Source organism: Lepisosteus platostomus, chromosome 18 (assembly GCF_059453375.1).
Source record: "Lepisosteus platostomus isolate fLepPlt1 chromosome 18, fLepPlt1.hap1, whole genome shotgun sequence".
Lineage (NCBI taxonomy): Eukaryota > Metazoa > Chordata > Actinopteri > Semionotiformes > Lepisosteidae > Lepisosteus > Lepisosteus platostomus.
Genome location: NC_142628.1, coordinates 10,519,103 through 10,533,979, shown reverse-complemented (window position 1 = coordinate 10,533,979; position 14,877 = coordinate 10,519,103). Strand labels below are relative to the sequence as shown.

The window sequence follows — 14,877 nt, the reverse complement described above, 5'->3', positions numbered from 1 at the left end:
TTTAATACATTTCTTCGCTGGTATAAAAACCTTGAACTGGGCTTCATTTGACTTTCAATTTCACAGTGCATTTGACATCCATTACCCAATTGCCTCACTAATAAACTGCACAGAGATTTTAAAAAAATGTTTTAATAAGTGTTACGCCAGTCGAATTGTATGTATTCATTTTTTCTTGTAATTGTAAATAATCTCATCCTGTTATTCTTGCATTCATATTAGAAACATTTTGCTCATGACTTAATCTGAAATCCATTTTATTTTATGTTTATGTTAGCACTCAATATATGTTTGAGCGAAGACAGTGGCACACAGGACAGTTTACACATGACCAACAGAACGTGAGATCAGAGATTAACAAGATACAGTGTTCGATGCAGAAGAATGACTAAGAACAAAACATGACTATAAAGCCTTTCAAAAAAAACTTGCTAAGAAATTTGAAAGCATTAGATTAACTACACCTGACACGTTTAAACACTAGGTGGAGTTGTTTCATTGTATAAGAATTTTGTTAGCACCTCGTAATTCCATTTATTGACAAAGAAACATGAAGAAATGCATGAAATAAGTCTAAAATAAATGTCCCTATGGCGTTCAGCAAAAAAAAAATCCCAGCTCATTACTTATTTATATATACAATTACTTTAGGATAAACAACTCCCTAAAGTCAAATACAATGCTTAAGTATTTTCCACCAGTCTTTATTCTAACGTCTTTAACACCAGTTGTATTTTTAATTACTCTTTCATGCACAATTCAACCACATTTGGGGCCAAGAGGTATGTAGATGCTTTTAGCCTCAACTACAAGAGGAGACATCTCGAATGAAAAGGAAGGATGCCTTGTCAAATTATATGTGGTTTGCCCCCACCCCTCTCCTCGCCCTCCCTCAAACACATTCCCCAGCATGCAGTAAAAGCAGAGTTAGAGCTATAGAACACAAACAAGAGCTAACCTAGAGCACTTTCTCTGACCAAGGGTAAACCTGAGGAGTTTACTGTGAGATGAATCCTTGGATGGAAGACTGTGTGATAAAGAGAGGAAAGAGAAGATGAGAGAAGAAGCACAGGCAAAGGCTACAGAAGACGATAGCTGGACTTAAAAAGCTGGGAAGAAATGAGCTGACACATATCACTGAGTAGACTTTGAGAAAGATGCAAATATAAGACGAATGAAAAAAAAAATTATCATCCTGCCAAGCACATTATATAAGCTTCACTCCCCACAACCTATACACACAAAGTTATATAACACAACAAGGAATAAACCGTCAGATTTGACTAATGCTGAATCTTATTAGATTTCTCTCTTTAGTACTTTCAGTGTCCTACGCAAAATGGTGGATAAATTGAACAATTACAAAACCCATAAATAATACCTGAACATTTTGTCAAGTATGTAAAAAAAAAAACACTTCATACTGTGGTTATCAACTGTGCAGAAGACTGACACTCAGAGCTCAATATCCTCAGTGTGATCAATGCAAATGCCCTTGTTACCTGGACTGCATTTCTGCTTGTGCTTTCTGCTGCTGTGACGCTGAGGGCTGTGCTTGGCACTGCACAGGGAGCGAGGTGTGGGCAGGGTGGTGGCCTGGTGGCGGAGGCCCGGCCTGACTGTGGCTCTGGGCAGTCTGGGGATGCTGGGAGGCAGCGCTGGGCGGAGGGTGGACTTGGTGATGTGGATGGTGATGGTGAGATGAGGGCTTGTGGGCCTGCTGCTGTTGCTGCTGCTGCTGCTGCTGCTGTTTGTACCGAGACAGACTGAAGAAGAGGCCCAAAATGGCCTTCAGGTTGCCATTCCTGATTTCTGCAAAATATGACAAAAGACAGCGGGCAGAGCAACTGTTCAGTTAAGCTCTTTTTAATACTTTAGCTAGAGTATCTTGACAAAGCGAACAACATTTTTCGTATTGATTCTTAAGTTAATTTTATATTTTTGCACACTGTAAATAAATGTACAAAACGAAGAATGTTTCTACACTTTATCAAAATGGTCCCTATTAATAAAAAACACAACCAAACTGGGTAAATGTAAAACTCAGAAACCATCTCGCAGTCCTGCAGTGACTCTGCCAAGCAGGGTGTTGAAAGGTCAGGGTTAAAAAGAATTGGCATTTATGAATGTTTTTAAACCACAATAAAAGTAAAATGTACAGAGTAACGTACAAATTACGTACGTACAGAGTAACGTACAAACCTCCAATTTACATCCCCAAACGGATGAAATTTCAGGTATGTGCAGCACCATATTGCCATTCTTGTCTGCAAATCAGAACAAAGCAACAAAACTTCTGGTGATGTGAAGCAGCCCTATTACACCGTGAACAAGCAGGCTTGTCAATACATCTCTTTTAATCCAATTGAAATATTGCTCTCGACTTTGAAACAGTTCTGCCGAGAAGTCCTATTTATTTGTTAACTCTGCATGTAGATCACGTTGGAACATTTGTGTGGTAAAATGTGTGCTGCACAACCTGAACTTATTCTCTTGTACATCATATTACATGAGTCAGTACATGGACTATTGAGAAGGAAGGGCCAATTTTGTGTCATAATTCTCGTAATCTCTTGCCTGTGCAAGACCAACATGTCGAGCATACATTACTTTCACAACGTTAATGGTTTTGTGCTTAATTCAGATTTTATCAAATTTTGTAATCCCATCAATTAATTTATCTTGTTACCAAGATTTAATAACCACTCTAAGAACTTGGGACTGCAGTTCCCCTTTAACCTAATGACAGAAGCTGTTTAAACGAATGCCCTTAATACTCATTGAGAACAATTAAATGCCAACACACCTAATTTTGTAGGAGCCATTCTGCTGTACTATAAAAAGCTCACGTTATTTCTCATTTTGTTAAGTAAACTGTAACATGTCACTGGAGATGGTAATGATATTTGCAGCTACTTAACATTATGAAGTAATAGTTTCGTTGGTACTGACATGGGATTCTAATGCAGAAGCACTGAGGACTCAAAATGAATGGAATTGATCTTCTGGAGATAAAATTGTAAAAAAAATGCTATTTAATTAAACATTTACGGATGGGCGACTAAATTATTAAGTCTTTGGAGAATACTAATAAATTGAATACAGACTGCTTAAATCCTTAATCCAAAAAGAAGACTTGATTAGAAGCAGTACATGCAGAACATACTGACAGAAGCAGTAACAAAATTATTCTGTATTTCTACTGCATCTAAATCATTTACCTTCTGCAGAAAGGCCCTGTATGTTGACACCTTTGGCTGCCAAGAAACTCAGGCAGGCATCAATGTTTTCAATCTGAAAAACAGGAGAAGTAAAAACACACATGAGCCACTAGTCTCACCTTATTCTTCAGGAGGGCTAGGAGAAGTCAGTGGGCATGGACGAATGTAATCTTTAGATCCTTCCACAGCTGAACACAAGGTATATTCATAGCATATCAAAGGACACAATAGGAAAAAAAACTCAAATTTACTTGTTATTTACTTTCATGTTTTTGAACCTAAATGCCCTTAAAAACCATTTTCTACAAATGAGGTTTGAAATGCAGAGGAAATACACAGAGCTCAATTAAACTGAAGAAAGGGGTTTTCATGATTTCCTTTTAGTAAGCTAATCTATCCTTAAGTATTACGCTAACAAATCGAAAAAATGGTTAACGTTGTTCAGAAAGTACAAACAAAATTGCTGCTCAAGACTGCAGCAAATATTGTTCCATTACATTGAAAAACAAAGAGTTCCTAATCGGAGTTTTATTGGCATTTTTAGAGTAATCTCGCAACCCAGCCCAATCCCTTCCCCCACTGACTTTACAGCTCTGCAAAGAGAACACCCAGGATAAAACATGATTTATGGCAGTGCCTTACAGGTGTACAGTATATCTACGCCTGACCTCTGGCTGTCTGACTGAGCAGAGTTTAAAAACCTTGTTTTCTAGAACATCAAGTAAATTGGTTTGCTTTAGGGCAGGAATAATTCCTTTTTTATTTCACTCCAGAGAAAAGAAAACGAAAAAGTCAGAGCAGCATGCGAAAGAAGACAGACGTATTATCCAGGACGGTATTTACTCTCTGTTGGTTGCTAGGCTACATTATAATCATGACCCAGCCGCTGTACCTTTCTAGTCAAATATGGCTTAGCAGAGGAATGACAGGCTGCCTGCACCACTCAAACACAAAAGGTACACATCTTAGCACAGGTAATGCATCTCAATTCTGCAAACCACATGACCAAAACAGCCATACTATCCATCACCATAGCAAACTTTAAACAAACTAAAAATGCCGGAATTTCTTTTTCGGAAAACAAAGGAATATATAGTCGGCAAACATAACCTACGGGTCACGTTAAGGTGAACAGCCGCAGTGCCAGCTGAGCAAGAGGATCGCGTTGCCTTTTCACCCATTCACGACTTATTCTATTTAAGCACATTTGTGTTACGTAAATAAACAAATCCAGCGAAGTGCCATTTGATTTTCTTTAGTAATAACTCATCCATATCCCGTGTACTTTGAGGAGTGTCAGCTAAAGCAAAAAGATGTAAAGTGGAAAGCTAGTCATAATTATTCACTTCCAGATGGAATTCTTGGAGTTAAATGAAAACAGAATAGATAGGACTGCTACCACAGTGTCACAAAGGCCACAAGTGACAAGCAGTCCTAGATGAAATGAACAACCAGCAGCTGTTTCGATGGTAGAGGCCTATGCATTTTTAGTTCACAGAGAAAACCATACCCAACCTCTCCTGGAATCTCTAACATGCCCCATTCAGAATTCCATGGCTTTCAGAAATAACGCCAGTCTCGCTAGCCTGAAGAACTGAATTTAAAAATAACTCGCCACTCAATACATCTAAATAGAACAAATCCCTAGACACTCAAGTACAACTGCGGATATTTATGTGCTGAAAAAAAAGGAAATGCCACTATTCTGAATTTGAATCTGCAATTTACCACAAAAGGTTAGAATTCTTTGATAGGACATTCTTAAAACAAAGGAAAAGTATTAATCTAAGTAAATGTTTAACTGTCACTCCACCCACCATATGTACTTTTTTCATTATCATACAACAAATACATATCTAATGTTTTGAAACTAACCTGATCTAAGTCAATACAGCTGAGCCGTTGCAGGAACTGCAGTGTTAGTGCTTGCACCTCAAATTGCAGGCGCCAGATTCCAGTCCTGCTTGTCATTTTTAATCCTTCTCTCTCAATGCTCACCTGCCATGCAGTCTTACTTCTCCTGCCACTTCCTTCACTCCACATCAGCCTCGACATCCTGAAAACTACATCTATAATTTCCAGTCAACAGTCCCTCAATACTCAAACAGTCCCCCCCATAATAAATAATGTGAGTCTCACCGACGTGCAACTATACTGAAGCATGTCTTCCCTAACTAATCCCTAGTTTAATTCCTAAAGAACGATGAACCATCCCAAACAGATAAACACAGAAAACAACAGATCTGGAAACATTTACTGAACCACACTGACATGGTCTTGAAATTTCTGTTAGAATCAGTGACTTATATGCAACATCCTTAACATTCTTTGTTTTGCATTGTTATGTTACACTTTATTAAAATTATCTATAGCTTACTCTCTTGTAAAACAAGCATGCACTGACTCTTACAAAATTTTGTTTGCAATCACAAGTTTTAGTTGTATTTTTAGATCAGAACTTTCAGTTTCACTATGGACAGGATTCCTAGTCTTTTAAAAACACAGGTGTGTTTTTAAGCAGTTTCACATATTAGATAAATGAAAGAAAATCTCACCTTTGTCCCTTAGGTTACTTGTATTACGGTGGATGCTTTAAAACACCTCACTTAAATTTCACACTAGGACTTTCGCTGTCTTATCTTTCTGAATTTGCATGCATCTCCATTGAATCCAACAGTGTTCCATGCTACTTTCCACTGCCAGCTACACCACTTAAAACAAATATTTACACAGGTTACTGAGACTTTTATGCAGCAGAAACATTCTTCTGAGATGAGAACTGGAAACTTCAAAATGGAAAACTATGAAAGAATCCAGCAGTACAGCATGCCATTCCCCCAAGAGAGGCTGTCTACAAGAGAAGTGTCAATCGCCATCAGAACAGAACGGAGGTGCTACTGCCTGTCACCTGGGAGAGTCTGGCACACTTGAGAGTTTCGTCAAGAAATCACACTGTATTCTGTAGGACAAAATAAAGGCTGACATACACGATTGCTGTCTCACAGGCAGTTTCATTTTAAACACACAATAAAAGGAAAGTGCCAAGTATCACCCTCGCATAACAACAGCTATAATTGCTTTGCGTTATAAGCACAAATAGCACTTCACATAATTTTACATTTCAAAACATGAGAAATATTTGAAGTCGCCATTATAATTGTAGAGGAAAAAAAGTCACCCCCCCTTAGAATTAACTTAAAACCTGAAGAAGCAAAAGACAAGCCAAGTATCTTCGGAAATGCCCAGAATTAAACAAAACGAAAATCTGATTTGAACCATCTGAGTGGAATTACAACAGTTGAAATAATCTACATTGTGTTTTGTTAACATGAAAAACATTACACACACACTGCCCGACTGCACAGAAAGGAAAGATATTACCTACAGTATGGACACCAATCAAAACAGACGGTATGCTGCAGAATGCAGTGGCAAATGTACAGGCAGATGACAGGCTGACTCCAGCCCTCTGCTCCCTCCAGGAATCTGCTACACCTGCACTGTGCCTGACCTGCAGTACTTTGCATGAACAAAGCAATCCTCCTGAATTACCAAGGCTTTGCTTTTCAGGGCTGAACTGCCGATACTGTACTATAATAAACACAAACACACAAAGATGAAATGTTGCTGGGCAGGCACTCTTTATTGCACTGATCAAACATTAGGCATTCATGACGACGCACTGCTCTTTTACTCTATTTGTATGTCAGCTCAGGTGTGCAGTCTTTATTTTAGATATGCACCTTTTCTTCACAAGACAAACACAAGCTTGTTGCACCACTTCTCTCCAATATATTTTGTAAGTCATTACCAGTGTTAGTGATGTTCCTTCAAAGCCTTGACTGCGTGTAGTCCACTAGGAGACTTAAAGACCATTCTTCCCCCCACAAAATGCAGTATTCATTAACACAGAACATCCACAATAATTGTACTGAAACAACCTGATCTAAACCCATGCCATTCCAGTCGGGGCACACTTATGAAACATTACATACCGATATGAGCATTAAATTAGTGGGGTGAGGATTATGCAACAAACATCATTCTAGATTTATGCTTATTTATGTGAAAATAATGACAGCAACAGGCAGACAGTCGCTGAGGGCCCAATGTTGTTATCCTCAGAATTATTTTTGATGCAGTGTTTTTAACTATATATTAACAGCTTGATGATAAAATTTACTGAAACGCAGCCTTTAAGTTTGACTTCAACCTGAAGTTTGGTCCTAGTCATTTAGAGCTTACACTTCCTTGGCTAATTGGTGAACTGTGAAATTGGGAATATCCCACTTCTTCCTGTAATTGTAAAAATACAAATTGCTTACCAAGAATAGTCTTAATGCCTTTGTACTCCCTTTAATACTGCACAACAATAGACATGGTTTTGCAAGCCCTGCTAAACAATGGGTGCTCCCAAGTAGACTAATACTAAAAGGGACTGTTTTCCTTTGATTTGTTTGCAATGCTGTGGCAGTGTCACTTTGGGTTAAGTCATGTAAATGTGAAGATTTTATCAAAGAGGCCCGTTTATTAGACGTCTCATTTAAACAGGATCAGGTGCTTAGAACAATCCTGAAATGCCTCACTTTGAACTCTCGGGGATAAAGGTGTAAAAATGTATATGAACCTTAAAGCTAGTTTTTAAGTCACAATGATTGCATTATATACTTTTTATCTTGGAGGACTTTTACTGTGTTTTTTCACAGTTTGTTTTAAGAATAGTGCATTTTATGGTGTGATCAACTGTGTAAATGTACTGGGTTTTATGTATGTTTTGAAATAATTGTTGTGTGTATAGTGTACTGCCTTTAACTGTATGTCTATGAGCTATATTGGCAACTTAATTTCCCCCCTGGGGATTAACAAAGTGTATCATATCACATTGTATAAAACTACAGGTACAATGACAGAACAATTCTTAATTTTGAAGATTATTCTTCATAGCTCATTCAATTACATTTCATGTAATAAAAATGTCATACAGACGTATACACCCCCAAGTCAACTCTTTAAAAAAAGCTGATTTATAGCACCCCCTTTCAGGTCTGAAGGTGCTATACTTGCACATTGTCATAAAATTACAATCCAATAAAAACATTTTCAGTTTTGAAAGCGAGGGAAACTGGCAAACAGATGCATGTGGGGTTACAGGTACATGCAGTTATGTTGTAATGCAAAAACTTCTTGTCCCAACTGGGTATCTGTTCTCAGGAGCTATGTTTCATTCAGTATCGGTGATGTCATTGGTGATAAACATCTGTAATACTCTATCTTCACATTATTTGTTTTAAACTATGTGGATTAGCATGTTGCCCAGAACATTGTCACAACACTGCAAGTCTCTCTCCTGAGAGACATGAGCACACACAATCCCGATTTCTCAGTAATAACCTCAGGATTTTAAAATACTTCAGTGTAAGGTGCTCAAAACAGAATTTTTTTTTCTCAAAATGGAAACGTTAAATATTAACTTACTTTAAATTGAAGAGGAACAGAATTTTTAAATGGACTCACCAAGTAAGGGATCAATGACTGCAGGGGCTTAGTATCCACACTGTTAATCTCAGGCAGGTCTAGGTATTTGTAAAGCAAGCAATGTACTGTATGTGGCTGACATAGGGCACATAACCTAAACATTTGATAAAAGCATTAAAACAACCAGCCATCTGATGCACGAGCAATGACTGAAATACAGGAGATTTAAAAATGCAAATTCACATTAGTTTATCTGAAAGAGCAGCTCTTCAGGAAGAATACTACATTTCAGGATTGGAATTCTCCATCATGGATGGTTGCCAATTAAAATATATATAATTAGCACTTTTGTTGATGTAGCAGTAGTAAGTATTGTACCGAGATTTTTTTACTTGAAGACAAAAAAAGATTTAAAAAAGCTACAAGAAGCCTAAGCTATGCTTTTTTTAGTTTTAACAAATGGGTATGGTAATGATCGGTTTGAATGCTTTTTAAATGTGCACATCACTTGTGTTAGTACCAATCAGGATAAATTCAGCAATTAAGCTTTCCATTTGCCTGGACAGTTTTTCACGCCTATTTTCTGTGGCTTAAAATGCATTGATGTGTTCTGAGTTAAACGCCAACATTTGCATAATCACTAAGTGTGCACCTGCTTGGTCTCTTGTCTGTAAGCACTCCTCTGTATTACTCCTATGGAACCTCAAAGCACTACTGGCAAAGCTGAATATTAATCGAAGCCATTTTCTAAATTGAGGCTCACACCAGCTAATGACCTCCCAGTTGTTTTGTTTGACAACAGAATTAGTACACAAACGTTCATGTCTTTAAAATCTCGTAATTACAGTGTAGAAAGAAAACAAGGGAGAGAACTGACATTTTATGCAACTGAACTGGAAAGAGTATTATTTGACTGTAATGACTCTTTGCTAAGTAATCTACATAATTAAACAGGGTGCTCCCGTACTTCAGCAGAACTGATGAATTATTTGAAGATTTGGGTGCCCTTTCCCAGTGGTGCTGAAAATGGCTTTAAGTACGTGGGTCAATACTGCATTTAGTTTTGAACAAGCCATTAAGTAAATCAATTGGTGGTGCACTCGAAAACTGATTACAGAGAACAACTGGTTGATCTTGATACTTTCAGTACCCAAACAAAACCAGTTAACAATACAGAGGTGGGGGAGGTTTGGCCTTATTTCCACGATACGCATCATACACCAACAATGTTCTGCATATTAAAAGGACACTGTTTTAGTCACTTAATTTGATTTTGACCTTTTAACTCACTTTTTATACTTTTTGAGATCCATGTTAGTTACATTTATACAGTAGCATCAAACTTATGAGAAAGCCTTTCATGCAGCAACAAGAGAGCTCATAAATCAAGCTATCCTGACTCAAAATTAAAATTCACCTCAGTTAAACACAAGACAATAGAGCATCTGAAGTCTGCAAAATAACAACCCTGACATTTTTTTAAAAGGATCTGCACACAAATGTCTGTACATGAAAGTCACCCTCTTTCATTTGATTCTTCATAATAGGCGCAGTAAGACATATGAGGACACGAACACTGAAAACAGGCCTGAAATACGGAAATATAACATAGACAAGTAAAACGTCACTCACCATCTGAGACCGACTCTTTGGGCATCCATTGATATCTTCAATCTTCTCATTTGCTGGACAGGGGAGAAAACAAAAGGATAACTTTTCATGAGAAATACCCAAGGCAATCTGTTCGCTCCTCGACTTCTCCAGCAACTGAAGCAGAAGACCTGTTGCTAGCCAGAAGCCGGTGCCCCACATTAATGAAATCCAATCTTATCAAAGCAAATGTGCGAGGGCCTGAGAGCCATCAGCAAACTTGTTGGGCTATTCTCACGGGCTCTCCCTGCCCTGCCCACAGCAGCTGAAACAAGATCATCCTCTGAAACCAGGCAACTGTGCTGACGGCACCTCTTCTAGGAGCCGTCGGACTTTTCCCTGCAGCTCCAGCCACAAGTCAATACCACCAGCACTGGGGGAATGCACAACACTGTGGTTTTCTGTGCCTGTACAGTTTGCGTACAATCGGCTGAGTCTTTAGTCCAGACATGCAAAACTTACACTTTTTTTTCTTTCCCAATAAAATATCTGTACACAATATTTACATCTTAATTACGGCTTTTATACGCAACCTTAAGTGGTTGGTTAGCAGAGATCTGGAAGCATGTTAACTCTTCTCAATTAAAGTGATTGATCCAATTAAGTCACCCAGAGCTCAGCTGGAAGGAAAACCAGAAGACACTTTGGCTCCGCAGGATAGGGGTTGCAGACCACTGCCTTAATTAAACACCCAATTTACAGCTCATTTTACTGAAGCATATGGCCTGGGAGAGCAACTAAGAAATGCAAATTAAACTGCATTGTGGGTACAAGCGAAACGATTACGATGCAACATGGACAAAAAGGAAAACTCCTTCATACTCCTACTGTGGCAATGCATCTCGTCTTATAAAAAAAATTATCCAGAACAACGGCAAAGGCTTGTCCACCTTACTTAAGTACTGAGCATTCCATCTGTCTCACAGCTGCAACTACGGCCTACCGTATTTCCCAGCTGATTAAAAGGAATGCTTAACCGGTATGACATGAATGCTGGTCCAGTCAGATGTGTCTGGGTTTTGGCAGGCTCCACAATGAAATAAGAACCTGGGCTACAGGACATTTGGTAAGGCTATGGACAAGCTTTCATTTTAAATTTAAGATCACTTCAGAAAACAATTGTATACCCTTTTTTCCTTTATTTAGAGCCCTGAGAAAAAAAAATAATTACGGAAACAAAGTACACACAAACACCAGGCTGGACCTCATCAATATTACAAGCAAACCTGCATCTGAAACTGAGTGCTCTACTATAATACACCGATTGAATTTCTTTTTGTAAGTTAAGCAGTCTGATGACTATAACTGGTAGCCGATAACTAAAACAACATGGATATATGGCTAGGGTCATCAGGAGGTTTCATTTTTTTGTCCTGTCCATTCCACTGAGAAACCCAACCAGAGTACAGACGGACGCCTCAAACCAATCCTGTGAACTATCATTTGTTTTTAATTCAGTTTCAGCTCTATACTACTCTGTATCTAGCATTCACCCACGTGATCTTGACTTGTTGATTTTATTTTAAAAAATCTCTCATAAAAAAGCAATACTAATGTTTTCCATTTGAGGCAAATGTGATTTGTTTTTCAAGACGTGTTCAACTGCACTGCCTGCACTCACTAAAAGAAGTGACATGCACTACGCCTCCAGAGAGCAAAACGTTTCCCTCGCTGATCGCAAGCTTGACATTTGCTGTGTTTACTACCCTCACTGGCTTCAGAAGTTGTAGGGCAGCAGAATAAGTTGGGTGGTATAGTATTTCATGACGTCTTCAGAAAAAGGCAGAGAGAACACAGATGGGAGCCACACACAGCCTCTTCAGCAAATGCAGTCAGCTGTTAGGAAGCCTGAGCATTTTCCCCTCTGAAAACTGACACCAGCATTCACCTATTTTTGTTCATTGTTGTTGTCTGGGGGTGGGACAGCATGCGACAATGTCACTGGCACCTTCCAAACTCTCAGGAAAGAAGACAAATGAATGCAAAATGATTTAGTCACTTGCGGCGCAGCAGTTATTTTGCTAGCTATTGCTCTTCTTTCAAAATTGGCAAGGTTATTTGGCACCAAATACAAATAAATCAGAGTAAGATAAAGGAAATTACCCCTGCTGGGATTAAAGGTCGACCCAATGCAACATTTGAAAACAACTGTAGATGTAAAGAGTGCACTGAATGACAATAGAGTATATGATTTTTTTTCCCCAATGTAACAATCCAGCAAAGCTAGACAGAATTTACCCCTTAAATACAGTGCAATGGAATTCAAATGTAAAAGTCTAACGTCAATTAGTGATGGGTAAAATAATAGGAAACCATCTATTGCAAAATTGTAGTGTAGTATAATCAAGGAATAACTCAGATTCTAAAAATAAATTTTATAGAAGAATCAGTTTCTAAAATCCTTCCATATATTTTATTATGTAAGCATCAGGGCTGAAATATGACACATGACAGACCTGCAATACAACATTGGAACTCAAACCTATGTTTCTAGTTAATATAGAGAAAATCCAGTAATATCAAGAGTCAGTGAACATGTCATATAAATAAGGTTTAAAGCAATTTTTATCATTCTGCTCACATGCGCTGTAACCTTCTTTCCAGTGTGCAGAGAAAGGATCTCTGTTCCCATCAATCTGGCAGCACCACTATGATGCTGGATACTATAATCACAGGACCATTGCTGTTCGGCTCGAGCACATGAACTCGGAAGATGGCAGATTCTGTTCAATGAGTACTTTGCACTTCCGAAACCAAACTTTGAGCTTCCAATTTATGTCAGCAATGTACCCATAAAACCACCTTTAGTATGTTATCCTAAAATAAAACTCTTTGCACTTGTAACTCATAAAAAGTTAACTCTTTGTACCTTTTGTACTAATTAAAAATTTATAGGATGGAAAATTCTCCTAAGAATTAATTTCAAAATGGGAATACACACACCACTTCAATTTTATATGACAATATTCAACATGCTGTGGTTTCTTTGCTTTGGTACTAATGTTGGACATTTTCCTAGAATGCGTTACACATTCGATAACTAGAAACAGCTTTTTGCTGGGTTTTTAGCCCATTTAGATTTGGATCCAAAAGAAACTTAGTACTCTAAAAGGATACATAATTTATTGAAATTTAGTGTCTCTTTTATTCCATCAATTAGTCTCTACATGTTAATAGTGTATCAATTAGCTCTGAACAGCCGACTGAAAAATAACAGGTATACATGAACACAACAGTAATAAAAGTCTCCATTACTGTACACTGTTAAAGACGAATGAAAGAGAACAAGAAATAAAATAACTAAAAATACCATTCCATACCATGCAGCCAAAAATATGCATAAAGGCGATTTGAAATGGTGACCTACCTACAACCTGTATGATCTCAGCCAGCAGCACTCCATCTGTGACATCTTGCTGTAGGTCCTTAATGAGACGCTTGTGGCCTGACTTAGCCAGATAATGGTTGGCCCAATCAGTGTAAATCTGTGCAGCAAAAAGGGAAAAGAAGAAAAGTGTTACTCACTCGGGGCATCACAGAACGCTGAAGCCAACACCTTTTTTATGGAATGTGAAAAACAAGGCGGACATCTTCACAAATACATAACGTTCGGAAAAAAAAGTAAAAAAAACATACGAGCAAACTTGCTTGTTCTCAGCTGGATCCAACATATTGGCGTGGTATTCAAATTAAAGGCATTGTATACAATTCAAGTATTCAGGCTCCGCTAGCGCTTCTTTCAAATGAGGAGTCTGACATCACAGCTTAAGACAGACAGAGCCTTCACTGGCCAAGAGAGGCTGAATGGAGCATCAGACAAGCGTCTGAATAATCTGAATAGCTTTGTTTATAATTGGGTGTTTAAAACGGCTTCTCCATCATATTGGCATCTCATTATATGATGCCTGTAAGCAAACACCAAAACCGCCACTGCTGAGGAACTTATGAGATTATACTGTTAAATAATACGGAGCACTGTTTCTATAGCAGGTCTTAATGCTGGGACAGTTCTTCCACAAAACTCACTCCCAGGGGGGTGAGGGGGGAATGACAGGGAAAGAAAAAGAATCTGGAAAGCTGCACAACCATCCGAAAGCTCACTCCAACTACAGAACAAAACTATCAAATTACTTCATTTATTTCATTAGCAGGAACAAATTAAGATGTAGCGCACAGAAAATTACAAGGGCGTAAGCTTTAAACTAGAGCAACTGTCCTTAAGCAGCATAAATGCACGGGAGGTTAATTTCTTTCTTTTTTAACAACAGCCTTCAACTTGCCTCCTATACCAGTAAAGTTTAGATTGCTTTTTTTCTTTCATCCAGAAGTTGTTGAAGTCATTTCATTTTCAACTCTACACATTTTTTTTTATTTTTTGCTGTGACTATAATTCTGTGTGAATTAATCATTAGTGTGACAGCGCAGGCATCATTGAGAATTAAACCCATTGTGAGTTCTGTTCAGTGGCTACGCAAATGATAAACCCTGAAACAAGTTTGCCTTTTATAACTTTACTGACTTCGATAGCACT

The 14,877-nt window shown here is 38.1% G+C and overlaps 1 protein-coding gene across 10 annotated transcripts in view; it reads right to left on the bottom strand.

The window, feature by feature from the left end:
- Nucleotides 1-14,877, bottom strand: part of LOC148645645 (neuron navigator 2-like) — a 222,482-nt gene that overhangs the window by 82,883 nt on the left and 124,722 nt on the right. For 8 of the 10 annotated variants that reach the window (XM_088611776.1, XM_088611780.1, XM_088611772.1 and 5 more), the window contains 5 exons: nucleotides 13,714-13,831; nucleotides 10,329-10,381; nucleotides 3,222-3,294; nucleotides 1,503-1,812; nucleotides 959-1,027 (listed from right to left, as the gene is read on the bottom strand). In XM_088611776.1, the coding sequence (XP_088467902.1) occupies nucleotides 959-1,027; nucleotides 1,503-1,812; nucleotides 3,222-3,294; nucleotides 10,329-10,381; nucleotides 13,714-13,831 (623 nt within the window). The remainder of the gene's footprint in view (nucleotides 1-958; nucleotides 1,028-1,502; nucleotides 1,813-3,221; nucleotides 3,295-10,328; nucleotides 10,382-13,713; nucleotides 13,832-14,877) is intronic. The other 2 variants (XM_088611782.1, XM_088611774.1) reach the window with 1 other exon arrangement.